Source organism: Mus caroli, chromosome 10, assembly GCF_900094665.2.
Source record: "Mus caroli chromosome 10, CAROLI_EIJ_v1.1, whole genome shotgun sequence".
Lineage (NCBI taxonomy): Eukaryota > Metazoa > Chordata > Mammalia > Rodentia > Muridae > Mus > Mus caroli.
Genome location: NC_034579.1, coordinates 7161637 through 7184995, shown reverse-complemented (window position 1 = coordinate 7184995; position 23359 = coordinate 7161637). Strand labels below are relative to the sequence as shown.

The 23359-nt window shown below is 39.2% G+C and overlaps 1 protein-coding gene across 6 annotated transcripts in view; it reads left to right on the top strand.

Moving 5' to 3' along the window:
- Grm1 (glutamate metabotropic receptor 1) overlaps nt 1–23359 on the top strand; it is a 380897-nt gene that overhangs the window by 283047 nt on the left and 74491 nt on the right. For all 6 annotated transcript variants that reach the window (XM_021174013.1, XM_029482996.1, XM_029482995.1 and 3 more), the window contains one exon: nt 3749–3984. In XM_021174013.1, the coding sequence (XP_021029672.1) occupies nt 3749–3984 (236 nt within the window). The remainder of the gene's footprint in view (nt 1–3748; nt 3985–23359) is intronic.

Here is a 23359-nt window from a genome sequence, read left to right as displayed (position 1 = left end):
CACACACACACACACACACACACACACTCACTCACCAGCCTGCTCTCTCAAGCTCTTCCTCATGGTGATACTGACCACTTCTTTAACCTTGTAGGATTTGTAATTTTTGTTTCATATCTGTTTTTTTATTTAAAGATCTTTTTATCTAAATTACCTTTAAAAATGGCAGAAATGTGTGATACTAAGGTAGGCAGAAAATAACATATCTTATTCTCAATGGAAGTTTAGTATCACCTTGACCATGATGTAAACACAGCTAAAGGAAAGGGGTTTGCGCAGGGCTGTGTGTGTGCAGGGCTGTGAGTGTGCAGGGCTGTGTGTGTGCAGGGCTGTGTGTGTGCAGGGCTGTGTGTGTGCAGGGCTGTGTGTGTGCAGGGCTGTGTGCACAGGGCTGTGAAGTGTTCCTCCTTGTGGGATTAGAGGCATGCTGATATGCTCTGGTCTGCTTAGGCTACATTGTGCCTCAAAATTCCTTAAATTATGAAACACATTTTCTGTTGTCTCTCTATCACCACTCTGGACCTGTTGAAAATTTAGCTCACAGTGGTTCCTCTAGAGAGGAACTGAACCAATTAGTTCAGCTAAAGAGAGGACACATTTTCCCAGATAACAAGCAGTGAGCTGTGCTGGTCAAATGTACTCAGCCCAGTTCCCTGCTCTGTGAAAAGCAAACAAGGCTCTTCCCGTAGCAGAATCTATAACATTACATTTCACTGCAGGCCGCCACACTATTGTGTCTGCATGCCTAGGAATAATTCTACTCTCTGGCCAAGATGGTCTTAACATGCCCTTTAGCTCCACTAAACTGGGTGGCAGGTCCTGACTTCCATTATTCATATATTTACTTTGGCACACCTGTATTTATGAATTATTTTGTTGCCTCTTTGAGATGTAAATCTCCCAACTGCTTGCCAGGTTTTATAAGCTTAGGATATCCTTCTGTATCCTTCTTCCTAGGTCTGGAGCCATTCCTTTGAAATGTATGCTGAACTTTGCTTAGCAGTTTCTGTGAGAAGTTATGAGAATAATTTATATAAGCAATGATAGACAAACCCAGATGGCCTAGTCACCCAGATTAACCTCCCCAGGCTTCCCTGTAGTATTTCCCTCCCCCCACCCCCCGCCATGTTTCCCTTGGCATTTACAAACCACTTTATTTCTGTACAGTTGAGTCCAATGGTTTTCACACACCATAATTATTGGCTTACAGACAATTCTGCTGGGCTCTGCCCAGCCCAACAGCGACCTAGCAACAGCTTGCATCACCGCCTGCAGCCTGTCAGGTGTGAGCCAGGTGTATGAAGAGGACTGCTCACTACCCCAGGCCCTCTTCTTCCTTCATTCTCTGTCTCCATGGGTTCCCAGGCAGCCTTTCTTTCTCTCTCTTTTTTTTTCTCTTTCTGTCCTTCTCTGCCCCCTTCTCTGTTCCTGTCCTCTTTTGATGTCCCTGCTCCCCTCCCTTCTCCCAGTAAACTTTTATTAGGTCTGTCTCATGGTGTGATTGATTCCTCATGGGAACATGGGTAGGGCAGATACCCCCTTACTCCCACCACAGAATACCGCATTATACTGCTATTTTATATTTCATAACAATAATAGTCTTGGATTAAGCATGCATTTTTGTGTGCTCAGCTCTTGGTACTATATTTACTGACACCCTCTTAGCCCCAGCTCACAGAAACACTTGAATTCAGTGGAATACTACATCTCTCATGGGAGATGTCAATGTTCTAGAAGGTGAACACATTTTAAAAATTCAACCCACTAGATTTAGTGAGTGGGAGGATTCTTTTATATTTGAGAGGGAGGTGGTTTCCCATAAATGCTATTATTTTGGGATAGCACTGAGAAAATATTCCAGCCACTTCTGTGGAAGCCAAATGAGAATAATTTCCCAGGAGCAGGCACTGCAAAATTAATCTCTTACTTCACAACATACCACTCTTGTAATAGATTGACTGTAATGTTGAAACCACCTTTGTTGTAAACACAGCCCAGAGGTCCTTGCACCCACATATCTCCAGGGAGACCAAGAATATTCAGCAGACAGGATTGCCTTTCAAATGGGCAAGATGTACAACCTGTTCTTCCATCCAGAAAGCTGGGAATCAGAATTGATTAGTATGGGCTGAAGAGATGGCTCAGTGGTTAAAAGCATTGACTGGTCTCCCAAAGGTCCTGAGTTCAATTCCCAGCAACCAAGTGGTGGTTCACAACCATCTGTAATGCCTCATACACATAAAATAAATGAATAAATCTTTTAAAAAATTAAGTAAATAAATAAAAAGAAAACAAAGTAAAAAAAAAAAAAAAAGAATTGATTAGTAGGCCAGTGATCTATTTTATCTGTTGGGCCAGGCCATATCAAACTCCTACAATCAAGACCAGAGGTGGTTAGTTATTAAAATGACCTTTATAATCAAACTATCACAACCAGAATGGGAATACTTAATAGTCTACATAATCCTTACCATATGGATATAGCCAGAGGCTCCTCCAAGCTCCCACAACCAGGACCAGAGGTGGCTAATAGCCCAAATGACTTTTATGCTATCTGTATAACTGAGACTGAGCCAGACACTTTCTTTGGCTCTGTCTTAGTTTGGATTTTGTTGCTGTGAACAGACACCATGATCAAGGCAGCTCTTATAAGGGACATTTAATTGGGTCTGGCTTACAGGTTCAGAGGTTCCATCCATTATCATTAAGGTGGGAGCGTGGGAACATCCAGGCAGGCATGTCATACGAGGAGCTGAAAGTTCTACATCTTGATCTAAAGGCCTCCAAGAGAAGAATTGACATCCTCAGGCAGCTAGGAGAAGGGTCTCAAAGCCCAGCCCCACAGTGACACACTTCCTTCAACAGGGCTATACCTACTCCAACAAGGCCATACCTCCCAATAGTGTCACTCCTTGAACCAAGCATATTGAAACTGCCACAGGCCCTTATAGATAACTTATCTCTAAAACTCATCTTTTTGAAAGAAATGACATGTACCTTGGGTTACATTTTAATGAAATTATCATTCCTTGTGTGCTGGAAACTTATATTACAGGATTTTCCTCCCAAATTATAATGTGTTTAAATTTGTTGGGAGTAAACTGCCTGCTTGTGTATTTGCATAGGGAAAACGATGACAAACATCATGACAGTGTCCATGAGTACAGCTAAAGTTCATGGGACATCAGAATCTCTGAAGTTTTGATCCAGGTTGATAAAGTCTTTCTGAACCGAATCTTCATCCTCACATCTTCACATTTGTTTCACGGCCGGGACTCCCTGCAGGGTCCCCCACACATGTTACATGCTTACTGTAAAGACTGTGAGCTCCTGGGCTTTGTTGCCTCTGGAGTGGGGAGTTATTAAGAGGTGCCTTTTTATTATTTCGAGTTTTGAGCACTAGACGTGGGAACCAGATTACCTGGACCCAATGAAACCTTGGGTGATTTCTGAAAGCTTTTCATCTCTGTCCCATGAAAGTGATTAGTAGAATCTTCTGACCAGGAAAGGTTCAGTGAACTTTAGCTGTAGTCACCAATGCAAATGATTGTTATTTTGCAAATACACATGCAAGAGGTTCTCTTTCCACACCTCTTTCTTGTCTAGTAAGGCTGAAGCATGCTAGGGAGTCACAGTGGTTTAAAGTAGATTTTGGCATCTATAAATTGTTTTGTTTATAGATATCTCTGAACTCATTCATGAGACATTGTCTTCTTCTCTCTTCACCCCAACCCCTGCACTGTTTTAGTGATGGATGGGCAGACAGAGATGAAGTCATCGAAGGCTATGAGGTGGAAGCCAATGGGGGAATCACAATAAAGCTGCAGTCTCCAGAGGTCAGGTCGTTTGATGACTACTTTCTGAAGCTGAGGCTGGACACCAACACAAGGAATCCTTGGTTTCCCGAGTTCTGGCAACATCGCTTCCAGTGCCGCCTACCTGGACACCTCTTGGAAAACCCCAACTTTAAAAAAGTCTGCACAGGTAACCGTTAAAGTAACAGCTTGGGGTGGGCCATCATCTCTTGTTCCGTTAAAGATTGTTAATGGGAACAAGATCCAAAGGGAGCAGCGGGAGTTCTTGGTGTGTGTGTGGGAATGAAAGTTTAGCTTATAAAACAGCTTGAGTAAAGTAAATGTATATATTCCCCTCCCACTATGAGATTTATGTTCCCATATGTTAGGAAGACTAGCCTGCACAAAAAGAGATAATAAAAATAGATAAAAGGCAAACAGAGCAGCCAGACATCTAGTATTTGAGCTAGAGGGGAAAGGTACATACTTAGGTGACAATAAACACAGACACATATAAGCAACACTGATTTGATCCTTTCCTCTGTGACAACTTTAATATGAAGGTCAGGAGAGGAGTGGGTGGTATCATCTTAGGCCACAGAACCAACATGATGTTTGTGGGCACAGATACCAAGAACTATAGACAGATGTGGGTTCTAGCTAGGCAGATGCTGCTTGTACACTGCTCAGTCAAGCCACAAAGGAGAGCCTGTCCTTCCAAGGTGTTCAGGGGCTTAGTGGACCACTCAAAATTATATTTCCCCCTAGGAATTAGTTAATGCAGACTCCACAACGCTGTAACTATTATGATAATTTTCGTTATTGCATAGGGAATTGCCGCTTTCTGCCATCTTCCAGTACACTTTATGATGGAAAAGTAAATAAGTTGTCTTTGCCCTGTCATGGTGACATTTCAAATCAGTGGTTCATACCAAGCTTATATAGCATAAAGATGTGTTCACAATGATATCAAAGGCATGTGTGTGTGTGTGTGTGTGTGTGTATGCACCATTTTTAAACTGCATGACAAAGGTGTAGGTTTTTTTGTGTTTAGATTAGCAAATACTTAGAATAGCCTAAACATTAATTATTCATATCACTTGCATGTATAGAACTTGTACATAAAAGCAATTGGAAACAGAAAGATCTGATCTATGGCTCATGACCTAGAAGCATGCATTCTCTTGAGAGAAATCAATGTGAAACAGATAAATAATCCAAGATAATGAGCTTTTGTGAAAGAGGATAAGAACAATATTTATTACATAGGATATTCTATTTTGAGTAATATTTATATTTGATATAATGACCGTATATGTAAATAGAGTAAGATACGTCTAAGTTGGTAATATTTAAGAGTTCTTGGTGGAATTGCTTGGTGTAGACCTATTTTCAATTTAGGCTTTGAAAGCATCTGCAGCATGGCTTATAGGGAGACTAAGAAATACAGCCTATCTGAGAGGTGGGAAGAGGCATGAGAACTATAGGCCGAACCTATCTGCCATGTATGGATTTGACTTTTTCCCTTCCAAAATAGACTCATAGAGGATAATGTTTTCAAAAAAAAAAAAAACCCAATAAATCTCAAGCACTCTCCTAATTTACAAACCCAAGCTATTTAGAATGACCAGTAGCAGTATTTCTATATTTTTCTGTAGAAACCAGAAACAATGGAATTAGAGCCTCTTAATTAGCACAATGCCTGAATCTCATTACTTGGCAATTAATGCTGTATTACTTTTCATTGCTCTGTTTTCTAAGAAATGCTTTCTAACTTAACCTTATTATATCTACCAATCTCCGAATGCTGAGACAATTCTTAATTAAATAATCATTTGACTTGTATTTTCTTAGGGTATAGAATTGTTTTTCTTATCTTGAAAAGAAAAGTTGAAGATGATTATATTTATATAAAATATATTTCTTTCACTCAATAACTATTTAGTAAGTACCTACATGTAAGGATCTTACAGCACAATGTAAGGAAATAGACTGAAGAAGAAGAGGTAGAAATGGTTTAAATAGAAGGAGGAAGAGGAGGAGGAGGAAGACAAGGAAGAGGAGGAGGGCGGGAGCATCAGAAGCAGGGGAGGGTATGTGTTCATTATTCTCTGATCATAAGAACTATAGAGAAGGTAAGAACCAATGGAATTCAATGATTATAGTTTAGAAAGGATGAGCAAAGGAAATCTCACTGGGAAGGTGACTAAAGATGTGAAGGTTATGAGTGTCAGCCACACCCTAACATTAGACAGGAGTTTCTCTAGAAGGAAGAACATGTGAGAATAAGAGCAAACCCAAGCCTGGTAGAAGGAGAATAATGAGGCTAAATTGTTGGAAGCGGTGAAGGTGGAAGGAAGTATTGAGGAAGTCCTGGGACAGTGAAGATCCAAGCCTGGGAACTGGACCATGCAATAGGGGGAATATGAATACTGAGATTCACTTCCCAATTTATCCTGAATAAGATCCTGAATGAGATAAAGGGATTGGCTGACAGACTACCAAGCATGACCCTGCTTTGAGGATCTAGATGTCACTGATCTGTACAAAACAGATCAACCTGACAGAAATTTTATCATGCAATAAAAGTGATCGACTCATAGCTGTCATCTTCAGTCAGTGTATTCAACAAGGTTTTACACAAACTGCTAACTTGTGAATTATTCAAAACCCAGGGTTTCAATTTGAAACCCTGCAAATTTGCATCTATGGAGCCAGTAAAGTAGAAGATAATATAAAGCAGTGCTGGTCACTACATTAGTAGAACTCTTATGACTCTTTGCTGCCCACTAATGTAGTCTCTAGCCACATGTGGCTATTGCCACCTAACTATGGCTTGTGACACTGATGAGTCAAGAATTATTTTGATTTACCTTTAGTTAATTTAAATTTAAACATGATTAAGAGACTTGTGGCTGCTACTAACAGCCTGGTATAAATAAGACAAGTCACCCAGTATAGTGACTTTTAATCCCAACACTTGGGAGACAGAAACAGGTGAATCTCTGAGTCTGAGGCCATCCTGGTCTACAAAGTGAGTTCCAGAACAGCTAGGACTACACAGAGAAAAGCTGTCTCAAAACATAAAAACAAAACAATAAAGACAAATTGAGGCTGAATAGGTCACTCAACAGTTAAGATTCTTTCTCTGCAATCTGAAGACCAGAGTTCAAATCCCAGAACCCAAGTAACAAACTGGGTATCCCTACAAATGCTCATAAGCTTATCTCAGAGTAGGGAAGAACAGCAAGATCACTGAAGTTTTCTAGCTTCTGACCTAATTAAAAGCAAGTTCCTGGTTCATGAAGAGATCTTGCCTGGGTAGAAATAGGTAGAAAATGGTGATAGACATCAGACATCCTCTTTTGGCCTCCACACAAATAAAAAAAGGAAGCAGTATGCATACCAGCACATCCATGTGCACATATTCACACAGATACACATAAGTAAATATAAAAACACATCTTAGTGGGCTAGAGAGATGGCTCAGCAGTTAAGAGAGCATATTGTTCTTGTGAAGGACCCACTTGTAACTCCAACTCATGCAAGCACACACACACACATACACACTAAAAATAACAAAAATCTTAAAAGGACAAATTAACAATGATAAAAGTATTGACAGGAAATATGAAAGCAGGTATATTCTGTGCTTATTACATGAAATTATTGTCAGGGTTTCATCTCTATATGACAGTAACACTTGAGAAATTACAGTGTATAGGTACAGTAGAAGGTTAGAGAATTTTATTCTTCCAGCTAACTTTGATCCATATTTCCACAAAGCAGGGGACCTCACAGATCTCAGTCCTGCCCAGTTAAGCCATGACTGTATATGGGTTCCATCTTTAGCATCACTTCTATGCACACCAGAATTCCTGAGTAGTGGCTTCCCTGCCTTAGATAATATCCTTCTCCCTGAACTATACAAATATTTGGCTTTGTTCTGTGAGACTAAGGTGTAATATTGTATCATTCCTCTCAGGAGGGAACAAACCTGCACTGAACGTTCCCTGGGCTGGGAAGTTCTGCTTCTTAATTGAATTAAACCGTTGTTCTGTCAGGGTCATAAACTGCAAGGTTATAGAAAATAGTCATCGGTTATCTGCTGTTACAGTACACCTTTATAAGAAGTGACCACAAGGGCTTGGTGGCTTCAACAACAAGAATTTGTTTATTTCATGATTCTAGGGATCATCTGAGAAGTTTTGCTGCTCTATATTGGACATGGCTCATGTACTGGAGTACACTTGGGAATTGCTGATCTCAGAGATTTTCAACACATTACTTGCCTCCTACATCATGCTGCCTTTTCTGGAGGCAAGCTCAGATGGCTTCATGGTGTAGAAACAGGTTTCTGAGAAACAGAATGGGAGTAAGTTAAGGTCCCGGAAGCTTGGTCTCAGAACTAATACATTTAAGGATAATTGAGATTTAAGAAGTTGGAGAAAAACTGGGTGTGGTGGGCCTGACAGAAATTGTAGCATGAGTTCTAAGCCAGCCTGTTACACAGAGCAGATGCAGAGCAAAAGTGGACAAACATAACATTTTCCCTAACCTTGATTGAGAGTCAGTTTCTTGGTTGATATTCAGGATTGTGAATTACCATTTGGGGCAAACTTCCAAAGGGAAAAAGAGAAGTTTTATCCTAGGAAACAATGAATGAAAATAAATTAGGATCTATCTCTACATATAGACCACATTACTGTGGATGAAACTGAATTGGAATAGTCTTCTCTGATCTCACTAACATGACAAGTTAACCCAATATGGAAACACTACAAAATTGAAAAACAAAAAAAACAAACAAACAAAGTTATTATTGAAAACAGAATACTCTAAAAATGAATGGCAGTCTCCAAGCTAGTGTGGTACTGCTCTTCTTGCCAGGAGACTTAGAATGCTATCTTGCCAGCTGTGTTCTTCTGTTTTCTGCTGTGGTAACAGAATTCTACAAATGGTGCAAATTATCAATGAAGGAGGTTCATTTGTTCATGGTTCAAGGCTGCAAGTCTACAAGGAATTCATCTCACCCTGCCCTTGATCTTCATCATCCTGTGCACTGCATAAGCACCAATCAGGTTGGAAGACAGACATTGGGGCTAACCTTTTATCAAACGCTCTTTGCAATGTAGACAATGATATCTCTTAAAGATACAGTTTTTTCCCCCCACTTTGCTTTGTTTGTTTGTTTTCATTTATTTGACAGGGTTTCTCTGTGTGGCTTTGGCTGTTCTGGAACTGTTTCTGTAGACCAGGCTGGCCTCAAACTCATAGATCTATCTACTTCTGTCTCCCGTGTGCTGGAATTAAAGGCATACCACCACCTGGTCTGAAGATCCAGTTTCTAAAGGAACTTAATACCATCAATCCCAATTAATTTTAATGTGTATTTTGAGATGTGATACATCTTCATTGTAGCACAGAACTAACTATCAATATCATACAAGTCATTAACTAAAGTCATGAGCATTTTTACCAAATTATTTTGTTATACTTTGGACAAGAGACAGATATAAGTGTAGACTAAGTTAAAAAGCACTGTTCTCATTTGCTTCCTGTTGGTAGGGATGAGAAAGAAAAGAGAGAGAGAGAAAAAAAACAATTTTGTGACTATAAATGGGGTAGATTTGAAAAGAGGCTGAGGGCATTGTGAGTCCAGTATACTTATGCATTTAATTAATGCATTGTCCTACCACAAAATTATAATATGTGTTTCTAAGAAAAACCCACGCTACTAGACTTTTAGCCTAGTAATGACACATTTAGGAATCTATCATAGGGGAACCATCTAAAATAGAAACAGCAACAGCCAAGGAAAACCCTAGGCTTCTTACTCATTGTTTCTTAATAAGAAAAATTGGAAGCATCCTAAATGTCCAACAATAAAATCTGAATGGCTAGGTAATTATAGTTCTTTTATGGAAGAGAATATTACAGAGCTATTAAGTGGGGACCATAAAGCCAAGCTTCAGTATCAGAAGCATGGGAGTGCAACCCTTCTGAATGGGAGGGACTGAACTGCACACGCACTGCGATTATCACAATGCAATCAGAACAGAACACTAAGTATCACACCGAGTGCTGATAGGAGTTGACTCTTAGACCATTTTATTTTCAAAGGTCTGAGAAATGCTCACATCTTCTGAGTTAACTTCTGGAAAATAAATTCTGCTTCTGGAAGCAAAACTTAAGAAAAATATCTAAAACAGAAGAGTTTGCCTGAGAAAGAGTTTCTTGTTGTATAGAAAGCATCTTGCTCAAGGTGTTGATTGTCTAGAACTTCAGATGTATGGGGAGGATGAGAAATAAGATGAATATGACTTAAAATCATATAAAAAGATAAAAATACTGCAAAATTTAACAGTGATTGTTGATGGACAGATAAATTGCATAAAATAAACATTACAAGCATAGTTTTTCCATTTTTCTTTCTTTCTTTTTCTTTTTCTCTTTGTCATTTTTTGAAACAGGTTCCCACTGTGTAGCTCCAACTGGCCAGAACTAACTATGTAATTATGTAGACCAGATAGGCCTCAAACTCACAGAGGTCCACCTGCCTCTGCCTCCTGAGTGCTGGACTTTCTGGTGTGTCCTACTATGCCTGGCAGACAAAAATATGAGAGCATCTATAGTAATAAAAAGTAAATGTCCTTTAACATTGTGTACAGAGGATGAAGAATTATGTATTAGTTTTCTGTGGTTTTTCTACCTTGACTGTAGTTATGTTAAACTTACAACTTCAAAAGCTGTATTTCTGTGAGGAGATCAATCTCATTGTCTTTCTCTGGCTGGACAGGACACTAATTACTGGCACCTCGAATTTGTGTGAATACAGTTGACCTGTGGGTTCTACATCTGGACACTCAACATAATGTGGAGTGAAACTCCTCTAGAAATATTGAATCAATACTGTGTACAGATTTTTCCCTTGTAATTATCCTTAACCATGTAACCCCACCATAGAATGTACACTGACTTCCACATTATAACTAATGTGGAGATTTCATATTAATATACAGGAGGATATGCTAAGTTTTATTCAAATTTTACTTAATCTTTTATGCAAAAGTCCTAACTTTCCTTAGGTTTTGGTGTCTGTAGAAGGGGATTATCTTGGAACCAACCCCTTGTGGTGATACAGTTCAGGTTGTATAATTTCCTTGCAAAGGATTCAGAGGTTAAGGTAGGCCATCCCTCAGTGCTCCAGGTACTTTCTAGCCCAGCTTTCTCCCAGCAAGCATCCCAGGGACCTGTCCAGTGCTTGTTAGGAATGATGAAGTGCTATTCTCCTAGCAACACCATACAAATCCCTTTAGCAGTTAAGTCTCTTGCTGCACACGAATGAGAGACTGGCATAACTGCACTCTTTCCACTGTTCTCACAATGATTAAAATTACTGAAGTTACACCATGTCAGTTAGTGCTTTTCCAACACATCTCCAAATCCCCTGATGTAGTCAACTAATTAAGCAGTGATGTGGACATTGCATAAAGCACTTTTTAATTAGTTTCAGTGATTTCCAAATCACTCAGCCTTATCTCAGTACCCTCAGTCTTCAAACCAGCAATCGGATGCATAAAAATTTTGTTTGCATAGCAAAACCTGAAATGATGCTTAATAAAGGCTTCTATGGAAACTAACACCAATATAATCTAAAAAATAAATAAAAATAAAAACTTCCAGTAGTATGAGATGAATGACAGAAATGTATCTATCAATAATCTGGAAAGATTAATGGGTTAATTCTCCTTCTTCATGTAAATGCTAATTTTCCTAAGCATATGCCTGCATGTTCATTATAGGACTGTGGAGCTCATTTGATAGGCAGGAATCACAAATGGGTGCAAATAATGCAAGGAGTAAAAGTTTATATTGTTTGTCAATAACATTGAAGCCATCTTCATAGAAAGGTGGATATTAAAGCTGAAATATAACATAAATGTGCATGAATGTATCACGGGGATGCTACACAAAATTACCAAAGGTAAAGTTCTAGGGTTTTGCAGCAGAAAAGATCAATGCATTTCGTGAGTTCATTCTTACTGGAAAGTAAAAGGCCTTTTTCCCTTCCTTTGAACTCAGCACAGGGAAACATTTTCTGAACTTTATGGAGAAATGAAGGGCAAACACAACTTGTTTGTAAACGGCATAACCCCTTTTGAGACAGCTTCAAGACACAGTCCAGAAGAGCGTGTGGATGTCTACGGTGTCATATCCTGATGTGCTAGTTAAGCAAGCGTAGGTTTTCCCCTTGACACAGATATGTCTGTCACAATAGAGAACTCTAAATATTAGTGTATGTGGTTACAGAGATCTACTTTTGTGATGGGGGCACAGGTTACACAAGTCTTTCCAAGACATCTTTCCATCAGCAACATTGACAGGGCAGTAAGTGACCTGAAATTCTTCCAAAGTCAACCTCCCAACCTTCCAAACTTCTTTCCCTACTTAGCTGCTACCCCAGTGAGGGTAAACTGAGTCAGGCAACAATAAGACAAGTTTAATACAAGTTTAATAAGGCTTTTGTTTAATACAATGGATTCTTTCACAATTCCATAATGCTCATAATGCATCCTAATTATTCTAATCATCTATCAGCCCCTGCCCTGTCAACTCCCTGTCACACTCACCCTTGTCCTCTTCCCATGCACATGACTTTATTACGTCAGTGACGAACTGAAAGAAACAAATGCTTTGTTACCCAAAATCATAAAACTTAAGACATGAATATAATGATTTTAAAATCTTTGTTTATTATCTATCTGTCTATGTTTGTAGGACTGGGAACTTAACCCAGGGTTACATACTTGCTGAGCAAGAGATTTGCTGATGAACTATACCCCTGCCTTCCATTCATTCTACACAATGTGTACTGTTTGAAGTACAAGATAACAGTTATGTATTGTTACAGTCAACTCTATTTTGTCTTCTATAGGAACTTCAACAGGAACATTAACTTGTGTATTCTTGGGTGAACTAGTGAACACTCTTACCTGTCTGTAACCAGCTACCTATAAATTGGACTAAGGTCTACACATGAAAGTTATTACTACAATTTGATTAAAATAATGAATTGATTTATAAACTAGGTCAATATTCTTAATAAGGTTACATATTTATAAACTAGAATACTATCTAATATGATCCAACATGTGTTCTGAACAACTTAGAGGGTAGCAGTTCTCATGTTTAAAAGCAATGACTACTCTCATAAAGATTTCACCTTGCATGTGTGACTAGTATATATTCATTATAGTCTCAGACAACTGCACATAGGGCCCCTGTAACATAGAACTTAAGGTGTGATGATTCTCAGCACTGGATCTGTTTAAAGTTTCCTGCCCACTGCTGCTGTAGAAATTAACATGAACTAAGGTCCTAACTGCAGACATCATAAGAAGTGCCAGGAGACATAGCTCAGTGGTAAAGTGCTTGCCTAAAGTGTTTAAGGCCCTAGGTTCAATCCCTACCAGTGCAGAAGCAAGCAATAAATAAGAGGTAAGAAAAGAAATAAGAAGCAAATAACATTTCTTTCAAGGTGATTATGACCATTTGGGTCTTGGTATATTTGTTCTTTTTCTCTTGTTTTGAGTTTTAGTCAGGTATTGTATCAGTGCATTGGATAAACCATCCCATCTGCCTTCTTTTCTTCAGTGTAATTGCTTTGGGAATCATCATTACCTCATGTATATTAACAATTACTATATTTGCTGAGTGCTCTTTTATCCACATTAATCATCATTTATCTATTCACCTGGTGATGGGAATTTCAGTTATTTGCAATTTCAGGTTATTTTTACACAATGATTCTGTGAACACGTGTATATAATCCTGGTTATAAAGGCTATGGGCTGGCAAGATGGCCCCGAAGACAAAGGCTCAAGCTATTCAGGCCAGATATCCTGAGTTCCATCCCTAGAACCCATGTAAAGGTGGAGGAAAAGAATCAACTCTATAAGTTGTTCTCTGTCCTCCACACATGCACCATGACATACATGCCCACATACATACACAACAATAAGTACCAACTTTTAAAATACTAATGACTGGACTGTCTGAGTTGAATGGTAGGCATGTGCTTGATTTCTTTTCATGAGCTCCTTGGCCCTCCTCTTCATGGCAGGGATAGATGACTGGGCCAAGTAAACCTCTAAGGAGTTTTAGTGGGAGGACAGGTGACCTGTGAGTATGCAAGAACCAGTGACAATTCTAAACTGTGTGTTGCACAGTCCCCCTGTATCATTCTTTTTGCTACATGGAGATTGCTTTTAAGGGTGAGAGGAACATTTTATGTCCATATTACCAACAAATTCTTTAATCCTAATAGCCATTAAGCATAAGTCTTTACAGACTACTGGGAAATCCAGATTTCCACACCTGCATCCTAAACAGATTCTATAACAGCTAATTCTTCAGGAGTTGCTTTTTGAAAGCAGATCTGGTATCATGGGTTGCTATTCTGCTCTGAGGCTGGGATGTGGCTCTGAGTAACCAGCCTACCAGTTAGCTTTATGGTAGAATCTCACTCTATCTCACAGTAAAGTACTGGAGCACCTTTCTATACATCAAGAGCTGTTCATCAAACTCACCCTGATACGGTTTAAGTTTGAATTGTCTTCCACAGATTCATCAATTTGAAATGTGCTGACTGGTGGTAGCATTGGAGAGGCTGTGGGACCTTTTAGACTTAGTTGGAAGATTTAGAGCCATCAGGGTAGGGACTGGGATTACTGGCTCATCTAAGTTCTTTAGCTTCATTTCTGCTAAAGCTATTTAGCACTGTTTGTTTGTTTGTTTGTTTGTTTGTTTGTTTTTTGAGACAGGGTTTCTCTGTGTAGCCCTGGCTGTCCTGGAACTCACTCTGTAGACCAGACTGGCCTTGAACTCAGAAATCCGCCTGCCTCTGCCTCCAAGTGCTGGGATTAAAGGCATGTGCTACTTAGCACTTTTTAAAATAACTCAAAATTTGGCCATTTCTGTCACCATCCTAGTTGAATGTTTTGCAAATGTTTGGTTCTTCATTAGCTCACAAGCACTTCAACCTTCTGGATCCTGACATAACCTCTTGTGTTGGTTGTGTTCCTTTATTGGTAGGCTTGTTCTGCATAGACGCATTGGCATTCCCTAGCTAGTAAGTCATGGCCAAAAGCCATGTTTCTTTATGTCTACACTGGGCAATTAGTAGAGATGGTAGTTATTAGTTATTTGGTAATATTAATATTAAAACCACTACAAACTCAGTGATTTAAGCAATGATGATATGTTTCATTAAATGTCTGTAGACTGGAATGCTGAGAAGGGTCTAATTGGCATAAAAGGAAGATGTCAGTGGACCCACATTCTTGATGAAATACGTAGGTTGGAAGACTCCAGCCTTTCTGGGCTCATGGTTCTGTTTCACAGGTAAAGGGAGGAGCACCACAGCCATCTGACTTTCTTCCTCACCATGTCTTCCTTTGACCGTTTGCTGCAATGGCTCTCTACTGTGAAAATCCACGTGGAGAGACACAGCTAATCAAGACAACCTGAGACGCCCCCCCCCCCCACCAGGAGGTTAATGGTGTTATACCAAAGCCCCGTTTACTGTACAAACTAATTTTTCTGAACATTCAGGGATGAGGATGTGACTGTCTTTGTGGGACTTTCGTTTCATCTGAGATGTCTAGACAGAATGTCTAGACAGAACAAGGATTAGACTCTCTAAACTGGCTGTTTATTTGTTTTTGCTGCTAGGGCTTAAACTCCAAGTCTTATGCACCTTAAGCGAGTACTGTTCCACTAATCCACACTTGCCCTGCCAGCTCCTTTCTATTGGCTACTTTTAATTCTTTTTCTTTTTCTTTTTTTAAAGTTTCTCTGGAGGAATGAACTTTCCTTTACTGGCAGAAGATGAGAGTGTGGTATATGACTTAGAGACGAAGCTTTAGAAGTCATCTTTGCTGCAGAGTGGCAGTGTATTTACTCCCAGCCTGGTGTACAGAGAGAGTTTCAGGACAACCAGGGCTATTGAGATGAACCCTGTCACGAAAAAAATAAAATAGTCATTTTCAATGTAGTTAAATGATATCAGCAATTGAAGGCACGTGGGCCCTGAATTTAATTTCAGGGGGACTCCTTATTTCCCATCATCCTCTTCAACCCCTATTAGACACTATTTCTCTGGTGTGGCTTTCTTACTTTTCTTTCAGATCTCAGGCAGTTAGGAAACCTTGAAGAATTTTAAATCTTCAGTTGTCACTGTCAGTTTTATTTTAGACTGTTAGATTTTTGGTTCCTAATTTTTGAACTAAAACTGTCACATTATGGAGTTTCTTTATAACTAGTTAATCAGTCACAACACATGACAATAGTTATGCCCTAAGGTTCCTTGTAGACATTTCCCTTCTTGAAGCCTCAATTTTAGTTGCATTGAGCCTAGTTTCTAATAGATGTCACAGGCTCCCTTTCTCCTTACCCACTTCCTTCACCTCAAAGATTTATGGATTCCAAACTAATTATTTCCTGTATTGTAACAAAAGAATGTGTTTTCTAGGTTCTAGCCATAGATCTGATTGCTTATTAACTTTTTCATTTTGGTTTGGATTTTTGTTTGTAGCACCAAAGCTTTTTGGTGTGATCTTTTTCAGATAGAAATGAGACTCAGTTTCATTTTCATCTCTGCATATTTAACCTTCTTCCTTCCTTGCCTAAGTCTGAAAGCTCATTTGACAAAGTGTCTGCTGTCAAGTTGGAACAGGTGACAGTGTTGCAGAGCATTTTATTATTATTACATAATAGCAAGTTAGAGTCCTTTCAAACCCTAATCGCAGCTCTTCCTTTGCTACTGGCTTACATATGTCTCATATTTTATGTCTAAGGGTTGATTGCATCATGATAATATCCCTCCACCTTTAGTACTAATTCCTGAATTAATCTAGTATGCTCATATAGTACATACTATAATAATAGATGACTTTTTGTGTCTCAGAATAATAAGTAATGTGTTTTAGCTAGGCTGTGTCCATATTACATGTTGGTTAAAAAGTGTCCTTGGGGTTCTGTGTGCCAAACATAGAAAGCTTCTCTCTGGAATCTTAACAGGTGTGGTGAGGGAAATACACATGGCCAATTATGATGAATCCTGTCACTTCCAATAAAACTTTACCAACCAATGCAAAGCCTATGGTCAAACAAGTAGAGAGCTTCCCTCAGGAGAGGAGTACCTAGTATTACAAAGAAATACTGCAATTTATCCAGCTGTTACCAGGATTAATGTCATAGCTCTTTATTCCAAATACAGTGAGCCTTACATATTTGGAATACATGGTTACTTTTTTTTCCCAGGATTTTGAGCTTAACTAAAGTTTTAACCAGCGGAGTCATGTATAGAAAAGTATTTAAGAATTCTATACCAAAGGCCAAGAGGAATTTTCTTTTTCTTTGATCAGGCTCCCTTATATTAGCTGATGAACAGAATGAACAAGAGATTGAGAATTCCCAGTATCAGAAGGATTTGCCAACAATAACATTTACTTTCCAGTTATGCTAAATCTAAGCAGTCGGCTAATTGTATGCTGAGTTCTCAAGTTTTCACTACTGAATTTTTTTTTAAGCTTAAAGTCTTTGAGAAAATCTAGAGTGTATTCTTTCCATCTTCTCAGAAGAACACATAAAAAGGGACTCTTGACACAGCAAAGTTGACTGCATGGTGATGTCCCAAGTTCTACCCATGATGATTGATAAAACAAAGTAAAATGAGCTATTGTTTCATCCATGGGGCATGAGAGGGGCATGCTCCTCTCTACAGAAGAGATGTGCAAAGGAAAACGTGAACACATATTCTGATGATGTGGGGCATAAGTTGCTTGATACCTTTGTTTATCAATACCCCCTGTAGTTTTTTTTTTTCCTTATAACATCATAGCAATGAAAGAAACTCAGCTTTAGTTCAAGGAATGATAGTGGTTCAGAGAAGACATGGAATCTATTCCAGACTTCATTCAAGACTTTACCTGAGGAAAAAGTATTCCATACCTTGGAAAGGCTACCACTCTGGATCTATCTATTCTTGACTCTGATAGGGCAAGGGGAGTGAAAGTGTGAGGCGCTTTGACCTGTCCCCCAAAAGTAAATGCTATGTCACTGGGTGAGTTCTACCAACTCCACCTTCCTCTTCACATTTGGGCCACTTGTTTCCATCTGTTTCATCCCTGTGACCTCCAGCCTCTTTGAGCTTTCCCTAAGGAAAACCTAAATACCTTTAGCCATGGACAGACCTAAGGGTTCTCTCTTAGACTCTAATTTGCTTAAACTTGCAGTGGTCCTTAATGTGAGGGTTGCAAAACCTTTGGGAGTCTAATAACCCTTTCATGGGGTTACCTAAAACAATTGGAAAACACAGATAGTGACATTATGATTCGTAACAGTATCAACAAAAATGCTATGGTTGTGGGTCACCACAATATGAGAAACATTAGGAAATATTGCAGCATTAAAAAGGTTGATAATATTAAAGGTTATGAATGTGATACAGTTTTTATCCTATCCTTTTCAGGTAAAACAACAAGGGGTATGTGTGTTATAAGGAACTCAAAGTATGGATAAAATGTGACGTTGAATGTTTCTTGGCATCTCTGGCCCAAGTTAACTGCCTCAAAATCCCATGAACAAATCGCATAGGCTCAGTGTCACTATAAACTTCAGAGCTGAGTTCAGGGCTTTGTGGAATGAGCTTACATATTTTGTGGGGTTTGGGAATCTCATGTAGTTAGGATCCTGTGATGCCCTTTCTTCTTAGTGGAAGTGTAGTACTGTTAAATGAAGATGGCATGGTCCTGGTGCATTGGTACAGTGGTCCAAAACAGGAATAAATTGGCAAGCCATTCAAGGTGACCAGTGGGAAGTTCTTAAGCCTATCATTTTATGACTTCTCACTGTTTTTCAGATTTCTTTGGAGGTCTTAAGAACTGCCCTAACATGCTAGGGCTAAGGATTTCTGTTAGCTCTAAGAGGAGAATCTGTATACAAGTAAATCCACTATAACTTCAGTTGACCAAAGCAGGCAGGAACAAGCTAGGGGCATGCCAACGTAGTAGTCAGTGGCAAGCAGTTGGAGGAGCCCTAGGCATCCCATCAGATTTCTAAGCCAGAAGAAAAGAGATATCATGCCTGGTGCACTGGACACCTGGATGGATGCTGTTAACTGTCATTTGATTTACCTTGTACAGTAACTCAAAAGACAAGAGAGGAAATTCCCCAAATAACTGATTTATTTTTTAAATTACTGAAAATTTCATTTTCAGTAGTTTATTTTTTACTAATACTACAACCATAGAAATTGATGATTTCCCTACACTTCCCTACACTTCTCTCAGTAAATTTGTTGTTATTTCTTATACCTTTTAGTCTAGGTATCACGAAGTCTACATTATAGCAGTACTTTTGGTCTGGTAACATGACAGAAAACCTTAACTTTAACTTGCGATTTAAAATGGTATTTCCCAGGATGGGCCATTTTGGTAGCACATACCTTTAATTCCAGTACTTGGGAGGTGCAGGCAAGCACATCTCTATCAGTTGGAGACCTGGTCTATGTATTGAGTTCCAAGTCAGCCAGAGCTTCATAGAGAGACTCTACCTCAGCAAACAAACATAAACAAACATAAATAAATAAAATGCCATTCTTTCTTTGTTATCCCTGTATTTCTTCTCTTACCCAAGTGTACAGAGAGCCTGGTTATCCTGCTGTTATCTCAATGGACTATTTGTTTCCTTTTATAACGTGGAGTTTGGAAAAATCATAGTCTGGTGAAAATTGCCCTTGAAGGATGGCCTTAAGGTCAGCTGGCTAGTTGGTGAAAATGGCTTGTAGATTATGAGAAACCATAAAAATAGCCTCTTATCTCCCTTCTGGGGAGGTCTAAAAATTTCATGCCCCATGCAGATTAGCTAGTGAGAGATGTGTTAGTTTTCTACCACTGTCTTTGCACATTGTGGCAAAGTTTAAAGGCTCAAAATAACACCCTTTGTTATGTAATGGCTTTATGGGTCATGAGGTGCAGCCCATTCTGAGAGAGCGGAAGCTTATTTAACATCTTGGTCTGGTGAGGAATCTGTTCCCAGCTCATTTAGGTTGTTCACTGAATTCTGTACCAAGACCTTACGGTTCACACATCTCTCTTTTGTTGCCACCTATCAGCCTGTAATTATTCCTAAATGTCGCCCAACATGTTCTTTTTCATATTTTCCACATGGCATTGTAATAAATTGGATCATGCCCCCCTCAACCCCTATGTGTCACATCTCTTAGGGTTTCTTTGACTAATCCTCTCCAACTACATGCAGACATGCCTTCCCTGTTCGGTTGTCTCCTGAGGTATAAATCGAACCATTTTGAATTGGTTATCTACTATAATCACCCTAATTATAGAGACTTATCTTTATCCCTGTAAAGTCCTTGACTGTGTAACATAACTTTCAAGATTCCAGGGGTTTCTTTATAGGCATCGATTAAGAGGCATCCTTCTATTTTAAAGTTTTAAAAGCTTTTCATGATTCCTCACTCATTCCCAGAGCTTCTCTAAAAGGAGCTTTCCTTCTCCAAAGAAATGGAGTAGGTGGCTGTTTTCATCTGACAACGCTGGAGTGTAATCTTTCAGAGAGGCTCTTCTTGGTACTTAAATGGCACTGAAATGATGTGTTTTGTATAGGTGCTTGGTTTGGGGATTTTGTCCCTACATGAGTAACTATCATATGGAGATTGGTTATTAATAACTCTTTATTTTCCCTCATCTTTACATATTATTTGGGGCAATGGTCAAGAAAGGAATTTCAAACAGATTTGAATGGTGGAGGAGATGGCTTAGTGAATAAAGTGCTTGTACAAGTATAAGATATGGCATTCAAATCCCCATAATTCAATAAACCTAGAAAGGTGTGGTGGTCATCTAAGGATACATGGAGCAGGCTTGCTAGCTAAAGCAACCAGAATCTGTGAGGTCCAGGTCCAGTGAGAGACCCTGCATTGACATGCATATACATGCACACACACACACACACACAAACACACACACACACACACTCAATTGGAGAGACATTTTAAAAAGATAGTGATGTCACCTCCTCGGGCATGCACACATAAACATTTGTGTGTACATTCAGATGCTAACATTCATATGCACACTCATACTACACACATATGAATAAAAAGTAGAATTAAACTGGGAAATACTTAAGTAGATTTGTCTGCATTTTCTGGTACTTACATTAAAATCTGTAGATGCAGAATTGTCTGTTATGATCTAGCAGGCAAGCCTTTGTGTCCCTGGAAAAAGACTATTCCTGACACAGAGGTTCTGTTGTCCTTGATAGGGAGCTAAATCTTCTTCATTTGGTGGGAGGATGGACCCTGATATGCAACAGGTCTCTTCCAGGACAGGAAAGAGGTTAAATTCTGCAGGCAGCAATTTTGTCCATTTTATCTATAGTAACCTATTTTCCTATACCCAGCTCAGAAAAAGGCTTTAATTTCTTTTCTCTTTTTGTTCAGATTCAAATTCCCTTAAATCAAAACAGATAAATTGAGAAGTAAGTCAGGCATGATTACTGTAACATCTTTCTTCTTCAGGCTGATTTTTCCTTCTTCTTTTGCCTTCAGCCATTCATTGTTAATTAGGATTTCTGTGAGAAAATCAACAGTGGCAAAGAGGTGGAAAGTAGTTAGTTCTGAACTTAATTATCAGTCCTATCATAAGGTGTGAAGAAAGAAGGTGAATACCAGTGGCCAGGAAGAGTGGAACACTCAGCTCATCTTTCCCAATCAGCAGGGCCTTGGCATGGGGGAACTCAATGTCTCCCTTAACAATTGGTGGGTGGCCTCTGACTTCACAGTCTGAATATAGAATCCAAACTGGTAAAGTTGGAGCCTTGCCTTACGTATGCATTCTCATTTTATAAAGTAAAGATCCTGGACCTAAGAAGGCATATGATGTGCAAATGGCTGTATAACACAGACACACTAGGTAAACTGAGTCATGCAGTGTCTTAGTTAGAGTTATACTGCTGTGAACAGACACCATGACCAAAGCAAATCTTATAAAAACAACATTTAATTGGGGCTGGCTTACAGGTTCAGTCAGAGGTTAAGTCCATTATCATCAAGGTGAGAGCATGGCAGTATCCAGGCAGGCATGGCACAGGTAGAGCTGAGAGTTCTACATCTTTATCCAAAGGCTGCTAGTGGAAGACTGACTTCCAGGCAACTAGGGTGAAGATCTTATGCCCACACCCACAGTGACATGCCTACTCCAACCACATCACACCTATTCCAACAAGGCCACACTTCCAAATGGTACCATTCCCTTGTCCAAGAATATAAAAACCATCACATGCAGTGTCTAGAAAACTGAATCCATTATACTCACTGTTATGTGTGGGAAAACTGAGGGCAGAATTTGTAACTGACATGCAGTTGCAAAAGTCAACATAAGTACGCTATAGTAGTCAATATAGATACACTAATCAAAATCCTTTCTCCATATGAAATTCTTAACAGCTCGCTTTCTGGTGAAATATGGAGTCATGAAAGGCAGCAGGTGCACTGTGTGGGGTTGATATATCGGGTGGAAAGCTCCTGATACATCATTATCTACATCCTCACAGGTTGCTGTTAGCATGTCTTGATTCCTTATTTTCTACTAATAAATCACCGTAAGCTTGAGGCTTCTGCCTTGACAACTCCATTTTCTCCTTGTTCAGGACTTTTCTGTGTTTCTGGTGATGTATGGACAGATCTTATTCTCATGCTAGCCCATCTAAATAATTTCTCTTCATTTGAATATTTCCCCCATTTGAATTCAGCTAAAATGTAATGAGGAAAAATTGTCCAGTATTCTTTTTTTTTTTTGCTGTCTCATTGTTAAATATGATTCCCATAGATGGCAGTGAGTGGACTTATAGATTCTAATCTCCCTTCAGTTAGGAATAATTTAAAAGTGGAATACAAGATCTCTCTCATTGACTGACATTTTGCAAATGAAATCTGTGGCCTCTTGAACTTCATTATAACTTCATGAATATTGGAAGACTTCAAGACTTGGCTGTGGTTTTGAAATTCAGCCAGGAAGATCTTAACAGTGTTACAATTCCTGCTTCTGCCAGGCTCTTTCTTCCACTTGGTTTGATGCTTCTGGCTCCTTGTTTTTTTGTCTCCAGTAATAGCCATATGAATTGCTAAGCAGAAGACTTACTATGCCCACTTGAGAAGTAGGAGCCCAACATGTCAATGAGATGCCACCAGCTAACAAAGGCCACATAATGTGTTGTTGTGCTCTGAATTTCTCCCTGGAAAAGTAGCATTCACTACCCAGATACCATTTATTAGTACTCTATTGTGCTAGCTACACATTCAGTATCAAGATTGGAGTCAACAGTCAGCCCCAACTCCCATGTCCCTCTGTTTTCATGTGCCTGCCCAGATAACTTCTGCCAACAAATTCTTCTTACTCCATCTCCAAACATCAAGAACATGAATCTTAATCTTTGAAGTATGTGAGACTCCCAATGCACTCTACAGTATAACAGTA